This window comes from Labeo rohita, chromosome 3 (genome assembly GCF_022985175.1).
Source record: "Labeo rohita strain BAU-BD-2019 chromosome 3, IGBB_LRoh.1.0, whole genome shotgun sequence".
NCBI classification, from domain to species: domain Eukaryota; kingdom Metazoa; phylum Chordata; class Actinopteri; order Cypriniformes; family Cyprinidae; genus Labeo; species Labeo rohita.
The window spans coordinates 6,700,206-6,719,759 of NC_066871.1; the positions used below are offsets into that span (position 1 = coordinate 6,700,206).

Genomic DNA, 19,554 nt, shown 5'->3' on the forward strand with positions numbered 1-19,554 from the left:
CATTTATTTTCTTTATTATTCACTTTAATGAACATTACGTGTCCTGTAATATAGTATATACACACGGTCGAGAATATTTTAAAATGAACAGTAATATGAGTTCAAATACGCAAGAAACAAACAGAACAACGGTAAAATCGTCATACTAATTCATACAAGAGGTGCCCAAAACGCGATTACTTATTACTTTAGTATAATATGTAATAGAATATGTAAGGAATTAGTGTTTAAAAGAAAAATACATATTTAATTTTATTTAATATCCTTACATGTTGTAGTAGTATTTTTGCCATGGTACATTTATGCAAATTACACCACCAGAACCGAATTTTCTTCTACTCACCAAGCCTGCATTTATTTGATCCAAAATACAGCAAAAACAGTAATATTGTAAAATATTTTTACTATTTAAAATAACTGCTTTCGATTTGAATATATTTTAAAATGTAATTTATTCCTGTGATTTCAAAGCTGAATTTTCAGCATCATCACGCCAGTCTTTAGTGTCACATGATCCTTCAGAAATCATTCTAATATTATGATTTGCTGTTCAATAAACATTTCTATTATTATTAATATTATCTATATTTAAAACCCAGGACTCTTTAATTAATAGAAACATCCAAAGATCAGCATTTATCTGAAATAAAAAGCTTTTGTAAAATTATACACGGTACCATTCAAAAGCTCGGAGTTAACAGCTGTATTTTTTTATATTTTCAAATCAGAATATTACAATGATTTCTGAAGGATCATGTGACTGGAGTAATGATGCTAAAAATTCAGCTTTGAAATCACAGGAATAAATTACATTTTAAATTCAATTCAAATAGAGAACTGTATTTTTAAAATTTTACTGTCTTTGCTGTACTTTGGATCGAATAAAAGCAGGCTTGCTTGATGAGCAGAAAAGACGACTTTTAAAAACATTAAAAATCTTACTGTTCAAAATTTTTTGACTGGTTTGTTTTAGAACTATATCATTTTATTTATGTATACAGAACCTCCATGATAATATAGGTGATCGTGCAATACATGTCTTTTCTTTTATATTTCTATATTTGACATTTTCTATCATATAATTTCCGTTTTAATTTTTGCCAATCCGGGAAAAAAAATTCCAGGCAGGGACATGTACCGGAAATTGCGTCACCGGCGTACGTGCTTGCGTACGCGGAAGCTGTCGTATGTGTCTGAAATTTTTCAGAAATCTGTAGAGTGGGCAGACAACAGGCCGGTGCGAAGCTGCCTTTTTACCATCAGCGCCTGCACGGAGGAGGTGGAGAGTAGGAGGGTCGACGGAGGAAGGCACACTCTAGAATGGATGTAGCTAAAAAAGAGGGAAATATGGCCGCAGACGGCGTTGATGGGCCGGGGAGGACGCAGACGCGCGCACCGAGTGATGACCTGGTGAGATCAGTGTCTCTCCACAACCGCAGACCACGCGTTCTGCACGGCACGGTGTTCCCGTTTCTCCTCCTCTACCCGGGCTGCTTATATACGTGGTTAGGAGTTTACGGGGCTGCCGAGTACGTTGAGGCCGGCCTGCTGGCGCTCGCCGCTCTCGGGATCGCGCACGTCCTGACAGTGCTTTCTGGCTACTGGTCCGTGCACGCGCACTGCTGGCTCACCTGCTCAAAGGTGAAAATGTGATTAAAAAAACACACACATGTGCAATGTAAACACTGAATATAAGTATTATTTTGAAATACCAACATTTTTGAATGATCGCTTTTATTGGACAGGTTTGACTTGATGTAAGTCACACGTCCAAGCATATGTTTGTGACATCTCTTCATTTTGTACAGTAAGCTGACTGTAATTATGCATTAATATTTTTAACAGGAGTCTGATCCAGCTAAAGCCACATTTGCAAAAGTTATACCAACACCAAACAATGGTTCAGCTGAATTGGTGCCTCTTCTAAGGGATAAGGTGAGATCTTATTTTTCCTGGTGTTTCGTTAAGTTTTAGTCACACTTTTGATCCTCAGCTGTCAAAACGGAATGAAGACGGTGTTTAGGTAAATGAATGTATTTTTTTCAGTAATGTTTATTCTTTAATATTTTGTATTTTGAGGGAATTTCTAGGCGCTACACAATATTCACCTCTTTATTATGCACCATTTATTCTTATATGTATACAAATACATTTTAAAATTATTTTTAAATAGTTAAAAGTAAAAGAAAATTGGTCTAAAATTACCAAAGACCACCAGATGGATTAAATAGAATAGATGATCAGAATTAAATGAAGCAAAAATGTGACCCTGGACCACAAAACCAGTCATAAGGGTCTGTTTTTTGAAATTAAGATATATACATCATCTGAAAGCTGAATAAATAAGCTTTCCATTGATGTATGGTTTGTTAAGATAAGACAATATATAAAATAGATGCAACTATTTGAAAATCTGGAATCTGAGGGTGCAAAAAAACTTTAAAGTTGTCCAAATAAAGTTCTTAGCAATGCATATTACTAATCAAAAATTAAGTTTTGATATATTTACGGTAGGAAATTTACAAAATATCTTTATGGAACATGATCTAATATCCTAGTGATTTTTGGCATAAAAGAAATAATAATAATTATTTAATAATAAATAATAATAAATAATTTTGACCCATACAGTGTATTGTTGGCCATTGCTACAAATATACCCGTGCTACTTAAGACACAAATCGTTATTTTATTATTCAGATCTCATTATTTTGTTTGTGATATGATGCTTGTCACACAGTCATACACTTTCAAAAACTGTGATTGTCAGACCTGGAAGTTGATTAAATCTTTTTAATATTGTAAACATTCTAATGTTTTACAGAATTTAGATGTCATATTTTCAAATATCCTTATTTGGAAATCATGAACAACTAGAAAAACAATGATAATTCCTTGGTCCAAAGTGTGGAAGCCCTAATTTCAGGTTATAACAGATGAAAAATGTATAAAGTCTCATTTGTTTTCTCGCAGGATGAGGATGGAACAGAAATCCTGTCCTTTGAGTTCCAGAAGATCCGTTATGTGTACGACAGCAAGGAGAAGAAATGCTTTCTGCCGGTGGCGTTTCCCATCAACTTTCCCATGAGTCATTTCCAAAACTGGAGAGGCTATCAAGAGGAGGATCAGTTACGGGCTGCAGAGAAGCGCTATGGGACCAACCGAGCAGAGATGGTGGTGCCGGACTTCCTGGAGCTCTTCAAGGAGAGAGCCACAGCACCCTTCTTTGTCTTCCAGGTACGTCTGCTGAGCACGTGGTTTGATTGTACTGATATTTATGGAGCTTATGAATGATGGATTGATGGCCTGTGCATTATAAATGCATGAGTGTACTAGAAATGCAGCATCATTCTGTGGCTTGTTACCACTGAAACTGCATCGAATGTACATCCTATGTCCATGAGTATGTGAGTATGGTATGAATTGTATGTTTTTGTTCCCCGCAGGTGTTTTGTGTGGGTCTCTGGTGTTTGGATGAGTACTGGTACTACAGCGTCTTTACGCTCTTCATGCTTGTGGCGTTTGAAGCATCTCTGGTGCAACAGCAGATGAGGAACATGTCGGAAATCCGCAGAATGGGGAACAAACCTTACATGATCCAGGTAACTGCAGTGACTTTCATCTTCCAGCTCCAGTTTTGGTTCAGCTATAGTTAAATGCCCATGTTCGTCTGCTAACTCTTATTGAAATGTTCTTAATAAAGCATCTAAGCTTCTAAGTCCATCTGATGTTTTTCTCTAAAATAACCATTTTTACCAGGTTCCTATGTATAGGTTTCTACGTAAGTACTTCTGACTGGGCTGAAGCTGGGATTTAGCCAGTTAGAAATAAAAGTATTTGATGGACGTATACTATGTGTGGAGAGCATTCACTCAGTATCATTATCTCATTCTTGACCAAAGTGGCTTTTAAAGGGTTTGCATCTGAACTCTTCATATAGTGCTGGTTCTGTCTTCTAATTGGTTAATACAGTGTTTTATCTGTGATGTCATCCACAACATAGTAACATAAAAGCACAGCTACAATATATAGAAAACCTTCTGTTATGGTTTGCTTGTCATGGACTGTATTTTGTATCAAATGTATGGCACTCAAAAAATACACTACCAGTCAACATTTTCAAAGTCTCTTCTGCTCACCAAGCCTCCAAAATACAGCAAAACAGTAACATTTTGAAATATTTTTGCTATTTAAAATAACTGTTTTCTATTTAAATGTATTTTAAAATGTAACTCGTGATCAAAACTACATTTTCAGCATCATTACTCCAGTCTTTAGTGTCACAGAACACTGAATTGTCACAGAAATAATTCTAATATGCTGATCTGCTGTTCAAAAAACATTTTTATTATCATTATTATTATTTATTTTAGAATTTTTTTTGGAAAGAAATTATAGAAATTAATACCTTTATTTAGCAAGGATGCTTTAAATTGGTCAGAAGTGATGATAAAGACATTTATAATGTTGCAAAAGATTTCTATGTCAGATAAATGCTGTTCTTCTAAACTTTCTATTCATCAAAGAAACCTGAAAAAATTCTACTCTGCTGTTTTCAACATAATAATAATAATAATAATAATAAAATAATAAATGTTTTTGAGCAGCTAATCGGAATATTCAAATGATTTTTGAAGGATCATGTGACTGGAGTAATAATACAAATTCAGCTTTAAAATCACAGGAATTTATTTATACAGGAACAGTTATTTTAAATAGTAAAATATTTCAATTTTTTACTGTTTTTGCTATTCTTTGGATCAATTAAATGCAGGCTTGGTGAGCAGAAGAGACTAAACATTAAACATATTACTGTTTAAAAACTTTTGACTGGCAGTGTTTGCTCAATACATTTTTTATGTAGTAACTATTTTATAAAACGAATAGGCTGAACTTCAGTGCTTCATGTTAAACAGTGCCTGTTGGCTGTGACTGTCTTCAAGATATGGCACATCCTCTCTTACTTTACTGATTGGTTAATAAACAGACTTACATTTGTAATTTGAGCTCTTTGATTTGTAACAGGTCTATCGGAACAGAAAATGGAGGCCTGTATCCAGTGATGAACTAGTTCCTGGAGACATTGTCTCAGTTGGTGAGTTTCATGGAATCTGAATGGCTTGCAGTGGCCCAAAGATATTTGTACATCTGAGACATGGGATGGGATGATAAATCATTGCAACGCGAATCAAGAAATGATTCAGCATGGATTCGAACACATCGCGATTCTTTCTCAAATCGATTCTGAGCTTAGCTTTGAACAGCAGATGGCACTGCTTGCTTTAGAAACAGCCGTGCTCTGCTTGTTTCCAAATCCTTACATGCACTTTAACCTAAAATTATCATTTATACAATTTGAAAAGGTTGAAGCGAATTACAAGGGTGTTCACAGTGGGCTGTGTTTACAATAATCTCACATCATAAAAGCAATCTGAGCCGAGGTGAAATTACATGACTCAGCCAAACACATGTTCGAGCAAGTTCTCTTCAGCACTCTTCTGCATGAGCATTCAAGTGTGCGGATAAAAACTAGATTAGAGCGCCATCTGCTGTTAAAATCTAAGCTCAGAATCGATTCCAAAGACAATGACGATGCATTCGGAAGATCTCAGAATCGATCCATGAATCGATGTGTTGTCCCATCCCTAATCTGTATATATTTGCATTTTTATTTAAAAGTCGATAGCATAATCACATTCACAATAATTTTTTAATCAGTACTTGATCAAATTGATCATAACTGACAGTAAAGACTTGACAGTGAATGTATGTTATCTCAGTTTCCACAAAATTGTGAGGCAGCACAGCTGTTTTTAACATTTATGGTAATGATTCTTGAGCATCAAATCAGCATATTAGAATGATTTCTGAAGGATTATGTGACACTGAATGATGCTGAAAATTCAGCTTTGCATCACAGAAATAAATTACATTTAAAAATATTTTCAATTTCAGAAAACTTTATTTTAATTTGTAATAATATTTCACTATCACCATTTTAGTGTATTTTTGTTCAAATGAACATAAGAGACTTTCAAAAACGTACTGACCCCAAACTTTTAAAGAAGTTGACTTCCAAAACAAAGATTCACATATAATGTATTCACCCCCTTGTCATCCAAGATGTTTATGTCTTTCTTTCTCCAGTCGTAAAGAAATTGTTTTTTGAGGAAAACATTTCAGGATTTTTCTCTATATAATGGACTGATGTGGTGCCCCGATTTTGAACTTCCAAAATGCAGTTTAAATGCGGCTTCAAACGATCCCAGGTGCAGTTGTAAATGAGTCCAATCGAGGAAGAAGGGTCTTATCTGGTGAAACAATCAGTTATTTTCATAAAAAAAATACAGTTTAAATGCTTTTTAATCTCAAATGCTTGTCTTGTCTTGCTCTGCCTGAAATCTGTGTATTCTGGCTCAAGACACTTAGGGTATGTAGAAAAACTCATATTTTCTCCCTCAACTTGAAAAATAATTTCAAAATCATCCTACATCACTGCAGAAATACTCACCCAGTCTTTGCAAAGTGAACAGGTGAAGAAGATCAAACACCCTCAACAAAAAGTGATATAGGACTATTTTGAAGTTGAGGGAGAACATGAGATGGGAGTTTTTCGACATACCCTAACTGTCATGAACCGGAACAAAAAAACAGTCCAGGCAGAGTAAGACAAGACGAGCGTTTGACATTAAAAAGTATATAAATTGTATTATTTTTATGAAAATAATCAATCGTTTCACTAGATAAGACCCTTCTTCCTCAGCTGGGATCGTTTACAACCATATTTGGGATCTTTTGAAGCTGCATTTAAACTGCATTTTGGAAGTTCAAAATCAGGGAACCAATGAAGTCCATTATATGAAGAAAAATGCTGAAATGTTTTCCTCAAAAAAACAATTTCTTTATGACTGCAGAAAGAAAGACATGAACATTCTGGATGACAAGGGGGTGAGTATATTATCTGTAAATTTTTGTTTTGGAAGTGGAATCCTTTAAACGGTATATTATACTGTTCAAAATTAAGATATGAAGTATTTGGCTTTTCCTGTTGTTACACTAAATGTAAATCTAGTATTTGTTAATAAGCATCTGTTTCTCATGTCATCACAGGACGTTCTCCTCAGGATAACCTGGTTCCCTGTGACGTGCTGCTACTGAGAGGCCGCTGCATTGTGGATGAGGCCATGCTCACGGGAGAGTCTGTACCTCAGATGAAGGTGCGTCTGGCTGCACTCCTCACAAAATCAGCAGCAAAATCTGCTGTCTCTAATTGGCTGTGTTGTGTCTGTAGGAGCCCATAGAAGACCTGGACCCTGACAGGATCCTGGACCTGCAAACAGACTCCCGTCTTCATGTCATCTCAGGAGGCACCAAAGTGGTTCAGCACAGCCCGCCTCTTCGAGCCAGTGCAGGACTGAAACGTTAGTACACACAGCTGTGATTAGTCCTCAAGAACATGTTACATGTTCTTTAGCTGTAATGCCTAATATAACTATATATTTATAAATTAATATAGTTGAGTTTAAAGTTTGTATATGTAATTATACTTCCTCTTTTTCTGTCTTTTCACAGCTGTGGACAATGGCTGTGTTGCATATGTTTTGCGGACAGGGTTCTACACTTCTCAGGTGAGGTGCTTGATCGAGATGTTTTTGGACATAATTTTTTTTGCGGAAAAAAAACGTTATATGGATAGGGTTGGACAATGAGTCAGCTGTGTTTGAAAATGTCTAAACCTTTGTTGTTGTTGTTTTTAGGGCAAATTATTGAGAACGATTCTGTTTGGTGTAAAGAGGGTAACAGCCAACAACCTGGAGACTTTTATTTTTATCCTTTTCCTGTTGGTTTTTGCCATCGCAGCAGCAGCGTATGTTTGGGTTGAAGGTAAGTCAAATTCATCTGCAAAATCTCCTTTCACAGGGAGGGATGGACAGGATAGTTTGACTAGTTGTCCAAAAATAAGCCGATTAATTAGACTATTTTAACTTTTTAAACCAGTTTCAAACCTTGAGCGTTCTGCTATGTTCAGCTGCATAGTGCTGCTTTAAGTTGACTAGTCCGTTTTGAAAATGTGTTGTTTTTCATATTTCTGATTTGTGTTTTACTTATTTAGATTTTCTTTTTCTTTTTTTCTTATTTTGTTTCCCATTTTTTAGTTATGTGTCTTGTACTCTTTGCAAGTGTCTGTTGCCTATTTGTATTTTCCAAGCAGCTTTTTCTTTTCAAAATTTATTTTTTTATTTTTTAAAAAAAAATGCTTTTGAAATTGATATCTTTTGTAACATTATAAATGTATTTATTGTCATTTTTTATATGAAATTGCTTGCATATCAACAGCATATTTCATCAGTTTTCACTGTTGTATGCTTGGTCCTAGAGGATCATTATATATTATGGATCAACTATCTCACACGTCACTTTCTGTGTTTTTCAGGGACGAAGGACCCGAGCAGAAACAAGTATAAGCTGTTTCTGGAGTGCACTTTGATCCTTACGTCAGTAGTGCCTCCTGAATTACCCATAGAGCTCTCACTGGCTGTTAACACATCTCTCATAGCCCTGGCCAAACTCTGTGAGTGACTGCACTGGATTTAATGTAATCATCACCTATCATCTCACTAGTCTCACACTTATCCTCTATTGTTCTTGCTTTACAGATGTGTTTTGCACAGAACCTTTCAGAATCCCCTTCGCAGGGAAAGTGGAGATTTGCTGTTTCGACAAGACAGGCACCCTGACTAGCGACAGCCTGGTGGTTCGTGGTGTTGCAGGGCTCAGGTAATTAAACTACAGAAAAAGAGTTAGGGAGTTAAGGACTGAGGAGTGATGGTAAATTTAACATCATTCCCTCCTTTTTGACTAACATAATCAATCTCTCATAGAAATGCCATTGTGAATTAATCTTTTGCTGTTGGATCAAATGAGAGTGCAAAATTTATGTTTGTTGTAGTTTCCATTCACCATTTTTGAAGTTTACCCAACTAAGATGACTTCCAGTATGGAAAACCCTGGAAATGTGAAAGCACATTCATAGTCTGTTTGTGTTCCTCTTTTCTTCAGAGATGGGAAACAAGTGATGCCAGTGTCAGATATTCCAGTAGACACTCATCGGGTGGTGGCGACGTGTCATTCGCTGGTCACACTAGATGATGGACAGCTGGTGGGCGATCCGCTAGAGAAGGCCATGCTGACCGCAGCAGACTGGACACTCACTAAAGGTCTGATTTAAAACCAGACCGTTTCACCCAAATTCAGAGGTTTTGCTACATATGTGACCCTGGACCACAAAACCAGTCACAAGGGTCAATTTTTTGAAATTGAGATTCCATTGATGTATTTGGCTCAGATATTTTTTGAAAATCTGGAATCTGAATGTGCAAAAAATCTAAATACTGAGAAAATCACCTTTAAAGTTGTCCAAATGAAGTTCTTAGCAATGCATACTACTAATCAAAAATTAAATTTATTTAAAAATTACAGTAGGAAACTTAAAAAATATCTTCATGGAACATGATCTTTACTTGCCAACCATGATTTTTGGCATAAAAGAGAAATCGATAATTTTGACCCACACGATGTATTTTTGGCTATTGCTACAAATATACCCATGTTACCTATGACTGGTTTTGTTGTCCAGGGTCACATATGATCATTACATGTAGGGCTGCTAATGAATGAATAATCATGATTGTTTTACTCAAAATTTGTAATCACAATATTATGATTTGAGAATATATATATATATATATATATAATTTTTGTTTTTAATTATTGCACTTTCAAAGAATGTCAAAATAACATCAAATTGTATGCATGGTTTAATCTACCTCATCTAGTTTCCTGATTTATTCTATTTAGCCTATCATATTAAACACACTCTCTACATTATGAAAACTGGAAAAGCAAGAAGCTTCTCTCAAATGCTAAACCTATGAAATTTTAAAGTGTTCACAATTCCAAATTATGTTAATGTTTTTCTGTTAAAACCAAAACAAAAAGAAAAAAAAAAACAGTACAGTCGAGATCACGTTTAGATTTATTCACTGATCACTGAGGAGGTTTGATGACAGTAGCTTTCATATGAGCAGAATGTCAGTGGGGGTTGCTAAACTTTACCATACATGTTTTCTGTCTTTTCAGTGAAGAGGGTGCGTTGCCAGATTGGGGAGATTAAGTACAACACTGGATGAAAAAATGTATCAATTTGAAAAATTAAAAATCTCAGATTTAAGCTCTTGACATCTGGCAACCCAACACATGAAAGCTTGTGGAGCCTCGTTACCAATACACTATATTGCAAATGTAAAATGAAAAATAACAAAAACTGGGGAAATAAAAGCATTTTCAGGATAAATAACCAGTAAGCAAACATCGCAGACAATTTGTTGAGAGAAGCAGTAATTAATCTTGCATCCATAGTTGATCATTTCATACATTTACATCATGTTCTTTTTTTTTTATGATTTGTCGTAAAATATTGAAAACCTTTATTTTTATCTGTCAAAATGTCAGAAAAAGTTCTTATCATTTTGAGTAATTGACGGAGCATGTTTAGTTAAAGGAGAAGTTCACTTCCAGAACAAAAATGTACAGATAATGTACTCACCCGGTTGTCATCCAAGATGTTCGTTTCTTTTTTTCTTCAGTTGTAAAGAAATTGTTTTTTGAGGAAAACATTTCACGCATTTTCTCCATATAGTGGATGTCTATGGTACCCATGAGTTTGAACTTCCAAAATGTAGTATAAATGTGGCTTCAAATGGCACTAAATGATCCCAGCTGAGGAAGAAGGGTCTTATCTAGCGAAACAATTGGTACCCTTTTCCTCCGCTGGGATCGTTGTGAGCCCTTTGAAGCTGCATTTTGGACATTCGAACTTGTGGCCACCATAGAAGTCCACTATATGGAGATAATTCCTAAAATGTTTTCCTCAAAAACATAATTTTTTACGACTGAAGAAAGACAGACATGAACATCTTGGATGACAGGGTGAGTACATTATTTGTAAATTTTTGTTCTGGAAGTGAACTTCTCCTTTAATGCAAGATATAGTAGATACACTTGAGTTCTTGATGTTTTACATGGTTTTTGTCCCTCTGTGTAGATGAGAAGGTGTTTCCTCGCAGCATAAAGGCTCCCGGACTGAAGATCCATCAGAGGTTTCATTTCGCCAGTGCTCTGAAGAGGATGTCAGTGCTGGCGTCATATGAGCGGATGGGCTCCACTGAGCTCTGCTACATCTCAACTGTTAAAGGTGCACCAGAGACACTGAAAGACATGGTAAGCATATTTTTTGCTCTTTAGGTATGTGTCTGGTACACTGCTGATAGTTAGTTCTCTGTTTTCAGCAGATCTGTGTCGGCTCTGACAAACACTGATAACACTGCTAAAGTCCACATTTTTTAGCTTGGCATAAGAAATTCTGCTCCCTCACACACTTTAGTCAAAGAGTTACCTTTATTTACACTGGCATGGAAAACTACATTATTTTCAAAGCTGAAGTGAAGTGGTTGCCAGAACAGTTAGTTGACTATTCAGTCTAGAAAGCCCTGTAAAATTATTTTGGTAGAGTGATTGCTCATGATGTTTGGGAAAAAAACCTCACATGGTAACATTTTGTTTTTCTATAATACATGTTGCAGGAAAAATACAGGAGTTAATCATTTTACAGGAGCAAATAATTTTAAAAAGTTAGATCACAACTGTTAATTGTTGCTACCATTTTGACCTGAATTTGTAATAATTATTTTGTGCATTATAACTTCTGACAACTAAATAGGTGCTGTAGATTGGTGGCCATGAATAATTTAGGACATTGTTGTTTATTTAGTTCTCTGAGTGTCCGGCCAGCTATGACGAGGTGCACAGAGAAATGTCACGAGAGGGAGCCAGAGTTCTCGCACTGGGATACAAAGAGATGGGCCACCTGAGCCATCAGCAGGTATTCAGCAGTGATCACTGAATGAAACGCTAAACGTCACATTTACACATGCTCTGTTGTTTATCACAGTCTGTTGTGTGCGCAGGTGAGGGAGGTGAGCCGTGACATGCTCGAGTGCGACCTGCGATTTGCAGGGTTCATGGTCGTGTCCTGTCCTCTCAAGACCGACAGCAAGGCAGTTATCAGAGAGATACAAGAGGCCTCACACCATGTGAGTGGATTAACTTCATATGTTTTACATGTGTTTAGTTAACCGTTAAAGGGATAGTTCACCCAAAAATGATAATTCTGTCTTAAATTTATTACCTCATGTCCTTGCAAACCCATAAAACCTTTGCTGATCTTCGAAACACAAATTAAGATATTTTCGATGAAATCCAAGAGCTTTCTGACTCTGCATAGACAGCAACAATACTATCACATTCAAGGCCCAGAAAGGTAGTAAGGACATCCTTAAAATAGTCCACGTGACATCAGTAGTTCAACCATAATTTTATGGAGCTATGAGAAAACTGTGCATGAAGAAAACTAAAATAATTACTTAATTTAAGAGTTTAGTCTCTTCCGTCACCATGTTAGTCTCCTTTCTGGGCTTTGAATGTGTCAGTTGTGTTGGTGTCTATGCAGGGTCAGAAAGCTCTCACATTTCATCAAAAATATCTTAATTTGTGTTCTGAAGATGAATGAAGGTCTTACCGGTTTGGAACGACATGAAGCTGAGTAATTAATGACAGAATTTTCATTTTTGGGTGAGCTATCCCGTTAATATGTGTTTTGCACTTTTTAAAATAATTTTAAAAAGGCATGTACTAATGGGTGTTTTTCTTGGATTTTAAAAGTATCACTAATTTGCACTTGCATTTTTGCATTTGAAAATTATATCATTAATCATAACGAAATTGTAAGATGTATACAAGTTGGCCCAAATCTAAAGGTTTTCAAATGGTTTAATAAATTAAAGGTATTGATTTTAAATAAATTAATAAAATGAGTTAATAGTTATGCCCACTGGTGAATTATCCATTTTTGAGTTAAAAATAACTGTGTCCAAGCCTTTTCAGCACTAATTCTTCAGTGCACGTCTTTAGTAAATCCTCACGGTACAGTTTTAATGCCAAAAGACGGTTTGCGCTGGCACAAGCTGTCACTAAAATTGGCCCTTAGTATAGTTTATAGTTTTATTAGGTTATTTAAATTGTGTATTATAGAAAACATTTCTAACATTTGTCACACATTCTGTTCACAGGTTGTAATGATCACGGGTGACAACCCTCTAACAGCGTGTCATGTGGCCAGAGAGCTGCATTTCATCCAGAAGGAGCACACGCTTATACTGCAGCAAAGCCCCGGTCAAGGTGTGTGACGTCCCTGACTATACTGCACTAAAAGAGCTAGAGGAACGTTTTAAATCAATGTCTCACTGAATCTCTTCACATGTTTGTTTATTGTGATTTTTGCAGCTGAATGGCAATGGGTGTCCATAGACGGCAGCGTGTGCCGCCCTCTACCTGCTTCCTCAGTCTCAGATTTGATCAGGCAGTACGACCTCTGTGTGACAGGAGAGGGGCTAACCAGGTTGACCTACGAACCCCGTTTACTCAACGCGCTGCTTCCTCATGTGCGAGTCTTTGCTCGCGTCAGCCCTAAACAGAAGGTCGGCTTTACGTGTTTGAGAAACCTTTGCTGATATTTGAATTATCACGCTCTGTTTTCATTGTTGAGCATGGTTAACTGTTTTAAATTTCCTGTCTGTGCAGGAGTTTGTCATAACTAGTCTAAAGGGACTGGGTTTTGTTACGCTGATGTGTGGAGATGGCACAAACGATGTTGGTGCACTCAAACATGCCCACATAGGTGAGATAGTAAACATGGCTGCTTAAAAAAGATATTTATCACACATGTAATATATATATATATATATATATATATATCAGGCTATTATTTCACTTTTCAGGCTTTACTCATACCATAACATTCGCTTTGTGTTTACCAGGTGTGGCGTTGTTGGCTAACGCACCAGAGCACATGCCTGAGAAAAAGAAGAGAAGCAAAGACAAAGAGTACTCCTCTGGGGAGCCCAGACCCCCAGTCCCAAGTTCAGGGGTCAAACTCAGCTCCCGTGCAGCCAGACAGAGAATGATGGCCCAGAGAGAGGAGCAGCTCGCTGCACAGAAGGTGTTATTTAAAGCAGCTCAAGTCTGAATGTGGTTTACAAGTTTTGAATATCAGCATTTAAAGAGAAAGTTCACCAAAAAAAATTCAAATTCTGTCATTATTTACTCTCATGTTGCTCCAAACCTGTATGAGTTTTTTGTCTTCTGTTGAACACAAAAGAAGATATTTTGAAGAATGTTTGAAACCAAATAGTTAATGGTAGCCATTGACTTATAGTCATGGTGAACTATACCTTTAAACTATCTCCTTCATATATGTAACCTTATGTCATAGGAGAGGATCAGTCAGGTGCTGCGAGAGCTAGAAGAGGATCAGATTCAGGTGGTTAAACTAGGCGACGCCTCCATTGCTGCTCCATTCACTTCTAAACTGTCCTCCATACAGTGCAGTAAGTAAAACATGTTTTAGATCAGCTTGTGCTCTCATTAAGTCCTAACGTTTTGATCTAACGTTGTCCCGTCTGTTTTCAGTCTGTCACGTGATTAAACAGGGGCGCTGCACTCTGGTGACCACCCTGCAGATGTTTAAGATCCTGGCGCTGAACGCTCTGGTTCTGGCTTACAGTCAGTCTGTGCTTTACCTGGAGGGGGTCAAATTCAGTGACTTCCAGGCCACCCTTCAGGGCCTGCTGCTGGCCGGCTGCTTTCTCTTCATCTCAAGGTCAAAGGTGAGGTGTAATGTTTTGTCAAGCTGCTTGTAGTTTATGATGGACCAGATTTCACTGACTGTAAACGATGTCTGTTTTTCGCCTCAGCCGTTGAAGACTCTGTCCAAAGAGCGGCCTTTACCGAACATCTTCAACCTGTACACTGTCCTCACAGTGCTGCTGCAGTTTGCAGTCCACTTCTGTAGTCTGGTGTACCTGTACAAAGGGGCACAGAGCAGAAGCCCACCCAGGTATCTGTGGAAATAGGATATTTTAACACTACATAAGTGAGCAGAGGAATTTCCGAGTATCTTTACAAGAATTCTGCCTTAGAAAAGTAATATTTTAGTTAGAAAATGGTAATATTTTTATGTAATATAAAATATCTGCTTTTTATTTGAATATATTTTAAAATCTAATTTATTCCTGTGATGGTAAAGTTGAATTTTCAGTATCTTTACTCCAGTCTTCAGTGTCTCATGATCCTTCAAATCATTCTAATATGCTGATTGGCTGCTTAAGAAACATTTATTATTTTTATCAATGTTGCAAAGTTCGCTATATATATAGCTTTCAGTATGAACGCCTCTTTTGGCTGTTTAATCAGTACCAGACATTCCTTATATGTGATGTCATTATTCACATTTGTTTTTGATTTTCATAACATTTGCAATCTGACTTCATGTTTCTCTCTCTTATCCTTTTGTTTCACTCTCCTGCAGGGCAGAGCAGTTTGTGGACCTGTACAAAGAGTTTGAGCCCAGTCTCATTAACAGTACTGTATACATCATGTCCATGGCCATGCAAATGGCCACATTTGCCATTAATTATAAGGTACTTTAATTGTTACTTTGATATCAATCTCATATAATGATGCTTTGTGATTAAATTATGCTTTGTAGCACTTAAAGGAATAGTTCACCTAAAAATGAAAATTACCTCATGATTTACACACCCTCAAGCCATCCGGTGTATATGACTTTCTCCTTATAGACGAATACAGTTGGAGTTATATTAAAGAAGTTTACTTCCAGAACAAAGATTTACAGATAATGTATTCACCCCCTTGTCATCCAAGATGTTTGTGTCTTTCTTTTAGTCGTAAAGAAATTCTGTTTCTTGAGGAAAACATTTCAGGATTTTTCTCCATATAGTGGACTTCTATGGTGCCCACGAGTTTGAACGTCCAAAATGTAGTTTCAATGCAGCTTCAAAGGGCTCTAAATGATCCCAGCTGAGGAAGAAGGGTCTTATCTAGTGAAAGAATCAGTTATTTTCTAAAAAGAAAAAAAAAAAATTCCAATTTATATACTTTTTAACCTCAAATGATCTTCTTGATTTTGAAGTTGGAGGAGAAAATGAGATGGGAGTTTTTCAACATACCCTAACTGTATTGAACTGGAATACACAAATAGATAAGACCCTTCTTCCTCGGTTGGGATCATTTAAAGCCCTTTGAAGCTGCGTTGAAACTGCATTTTGGAAGTTCAAACTTGGGGGCACCATAGAAGTCCACTATATGGAGAAAATTCCTGAAATGTTTTCCTCAAGAAACAGAATTTCTTTATGACTGAAGATCTTGGATGACAGGGGTGTAAGTAAATTATCTGTAATGTTTAGTTCTGGAAGTGAACTTCTCCTTTAAAAAATGTCTTGGCTCTTCCAAGCTTTATAATGGCAGTAAATGGGTGTTGAGATTTTGAGGTCCAATAAAGTGAATCCATCCATCATAAAAAGTACTCCACATGGTTTTGGGGAAAAATAAAAGCCTTCTGAAGTGAATCTATGCATTTGTGTAAGAAAAACATCCATATTTAAAACTGTATAAACCATCATCTCTAGCTTCAACTAACTGTTGTACATTTGTTCAAAAGAGAGTGGCGTTTAAGCAGATGACAAAGGATAGCATAGTAGGCATAGCGTAAGCTCTGGTGAGAATATGTTAGTCTCATGAGAACCAAGTTTTGTTTACAGCAAAGGAAAACCAGTCTCCTCTTGGATTATATCGAAATCCTTCGACATTTTTCTTTACAAATCCTTGTTTTGTACTGCTAATTCGTGACCATTGTTTTGTTTTGCTCTCTCCTCTGCACTTCCGCGCTCTTCATTGTTTTTTTTTGTTTTTTTACTGGAGCTTATGCTGCGTTTATGTCTAATGTCATCCGCTGGAACTTTACTTTTTTGTAAACGTGAGTACAACAGCTAGTGGAAGCTAGAGTTTATAAAGTTTTAAATATGGATATTTTTCTTACACAAACTAATTTGCTTCAGAAGGCTTTTATTAACACCCTGGAGCTGTGTGGAGTACTTCTTACGATGAATGGATGCATTTTCTTGGACTTCAAAATCTCAACAGCCATTCACTGCCATTATAAAGCATGGAAGAGCCAGGACATTTTTTTTAATATAACTCTGATTTTATTCGTCTGAAAGCAGAAAGTCATATACACCTAGGATGGCTTGAACGTGAGTAAATCATGAGGTAATTTTCATTTTTGGTTAAACTATCTCTAATAGTTTTAGTTAACAGTAACACTGGTGAGATTTGAAAGTTGCAGCCTAAGATTCAACAAACTGTATTGTTCAGGGTCATCCTTTCATGGAGTCTCTCACTGAGAATCGGCCTTTGCTGTGGAGCATCGGTATATCAGGGCTTGCCATAGTAGGGCTGCTGACGGGATCTTCGCCTGAATTCAATGAGCAGTTTGCCTTAGTGGATATTCCAACTGAGGTATGGGTTCGATACTACACACTATTCACGTGGAAACATGCTTGTATTTTAAGCATGCAGTAAAGGCTTGTTGGCACCAAGAGCGTTAACTATAATTATATAACCTTATTAGCATCCACACTAATAGACATTCTGTTTATAGGACATACTAATCCAATTGTTGCATGCTATTTTGCAGGCAAATTGTATTCAGACTTTTTCTAGGCTGGTGTCTCATGTGTAGCTTTTTGTAATTGACATGTTTTTTATTCTTTCTCTTTGCAGTTTAAGTTAATAATAGCCCAGGTCCTAGTTGTGGATTTTGTCGCCGCCCTGCTGGTGGACAGACTTTTGCAATTCCTGCTGGGCAAAGGAAACCTGAGGTTGCCTAAATGAACTGTTACTGCCAACAGTCACCAAAGCAGCTGCTGCCCCTCGTGACCAGACTGTGAACGGGCTTTACAGGAACACGGTACTTGACTGGTGGCAAACTCTGCGAGATGCGAAAGGATGGGCGTGAAACTCAATACTGTACACACCCCAGTGTTTCCTTTTCCTCCCTGTCTCTTGTCTATGCTCTGTCTTAATACTTTTAGCTTCATTTTCTTTCTACTGACATCTTTAACCACCCCCTCCGCTCTGAAGGCCAAGAAAACTACAGTATTGTGTTGAGAGTGAGAGTGTGTTTGAGTGCGCTTGAAGCACACGGCTGTGATGGGGCGTTCTGAAGAAGTGTTTCTTTTTTTTTTTTGTTTGGATTTGTTTTCATCATTTTGTAAAAAGACAAATCTGAGAAAGACTTATAAATGACCAAAAAAAGCTGTTGTGGTGTTTATTTTCATGACCCTTTCTTATGAAGACTGCTTTGGATTAATACAGCAATATATGATATTATAGAAGCTAATACTTTCAGGAAAGCAAAGTGAAAGTACGTTATTTTACGATGGTCATTAAAGCTTTAAATCACATGTAGAAATGCAAATAATGGCATGGAACGGTTGCACAACATGGGGTGATGTGATATTAAATACTGTTAATTGAATATTTCTTCATATCAACATTTTAACAGGCATAGGGTGAAAATACAGTCAGAAGCTTTTCTCCGGATTCATATTTTTAATATTTTTCAAAAGAAAATGTTCAGTGAAAGGAGGGCCTATACTTTCAAAAAATGTTGATTGTCAAGTTTAAAGATCACACTAAATATTACGTTTATTTTTCATTTATTTTCTATTTTAAAATAAATGGAGTTGAAATTAGAAGTTTACATACACCTTGCAGAATCTGCATAATGTTAATTATTTTACCAAAATAAGAGGGATCATACAAAATGCATGTTATTTTTGAATTTAGTACTGACCTGAATAAGATATTTGAATTCGAAGATCAGGGTAAATTTAACTTATTTTGTCTTCTGGGAAAGATTCAAGTATCTTCTGTAGCTTTTGAAGGGCAGTATTAAATTAAAAAATGATATTTAGGCAAAATAAGAAAAATGTACACATCTTCATTCTGTTCAAAAGTTTTCACCCCCAGCTCTTAATGCGTCATTTGTTTTCTTCTGAAGCATCAGTGAGTGTTTGAACATTCAGTAATAGTTTTTATATGAGTCCCTCAGTTGTCTTCAGTGTGGAAACATGGATCTCAAAATCATACAGTCATTGTTGGAAAGGATTCAAATACACAAAAATGCAGAAAAACAAAATTTGTGAGACCTGAAGGATTTTTCTGAGGAACAGTTTAACTGTTCAGGACAAACAAGTGACTCATTAAAAACAGCTGTGGATCATTCAGGTAACAGCACAGTATTAAAAATCAAGCATATGTAAACTTTTGAACAGGGTCATTTTATAACATTTTATAAATTCAACTTATTTACTCTTGTGGACTATATGTAAACATCTTTTATGTGAAATATCTTTATTCAGGTCAGTACTAAATAAAAAATAACATGCATTTTGTATGATCCCTCTTTGTTTTGGTATAATAATAAACATTTTGTAGATTCTGCAAGGTGTATGTAAACTTTTGACCTCAACTGTATGGTTAAGATATTTCTGCTATAATTGTCCTTTGTCAACA

At 36.4% G+C, this 19,554-nt stretch overlaps 1 protein-coding gene across 1 annotated transcript; it reads left to right on the forward strand.

Annotated features, from left to right (window-relative positions):
• The first annotated feature begins 1,150 nt into the window (after positions 1-1,150).
• atp13a1 (ATPase 13A1) lies at positions 1,151-18,674 on the forward strand. Its single transcript, XM_051106315.1, has 25 exons — positions 1,151-1,641; positions 1,846-1,935; positions 2,974-3,237; positions 3,447-3,602; positions 5,026-5,095; positions 7,111-7,217; positions 7,292-7,421; positions 7,573-7,628; positions 7,758-7,884; positions 8,435-8,572; positions 8,658-8,778; positions 9,061-9,218; positions 11,105-11,280; positions 11,831-11,941; positions 12,027-12,152; positions 13,188-13,296; positions 13,402-13,595; positions 13,699-13,795; positions 13,935-14,116; positions 14,390-14,504; positions 14,587-14,783; positions 14,871-15,013; positions 15,485-15,596; positions 17,350-17,493; positions 17,758-18,674. Exons 1-25 carry the CDS (start codon positions 1,321-1,323, stop codon positions 17,866-17,868), a joined length of 3,555 nt encoding a protein of 1,184 aa, XP_050962272.1. The 5' UTR covers positions 1,151-1,320; the 3' UTR covers positions 17,869-18,674.
• Positions 18,675-19,554: the final 880 nt, after the last annotated feature.

What these genes read in the sequence shown, in the direction of transcription:
- atp13a1 (XM_051106315.1), top strand. Translation starts at nt 1,321, where the DNA reads ATGGATGTAGCTAAAAAAGAGGGAAATATGGCCGCAGACGGCGTTGAT. An exon ending in CACCCTTCTTTGTCTTCCAG is followed by an intron (nt 3,238 to 3,446) that starts GTACGTCTGCTG and finishes TGTTCCCCGCAG; the next exon opens with GTGTTTTGTGTGGGTCTCTG. An exon ending in AGCAGCTCGCTGCACAGAAG is followed by an intron (nt 14,117 to 14,389) that starts GTGTTATTTAAA and finishes CTTATGTCATAG; the next exon opens with GAGAGGATCAGTCAGGTGCT.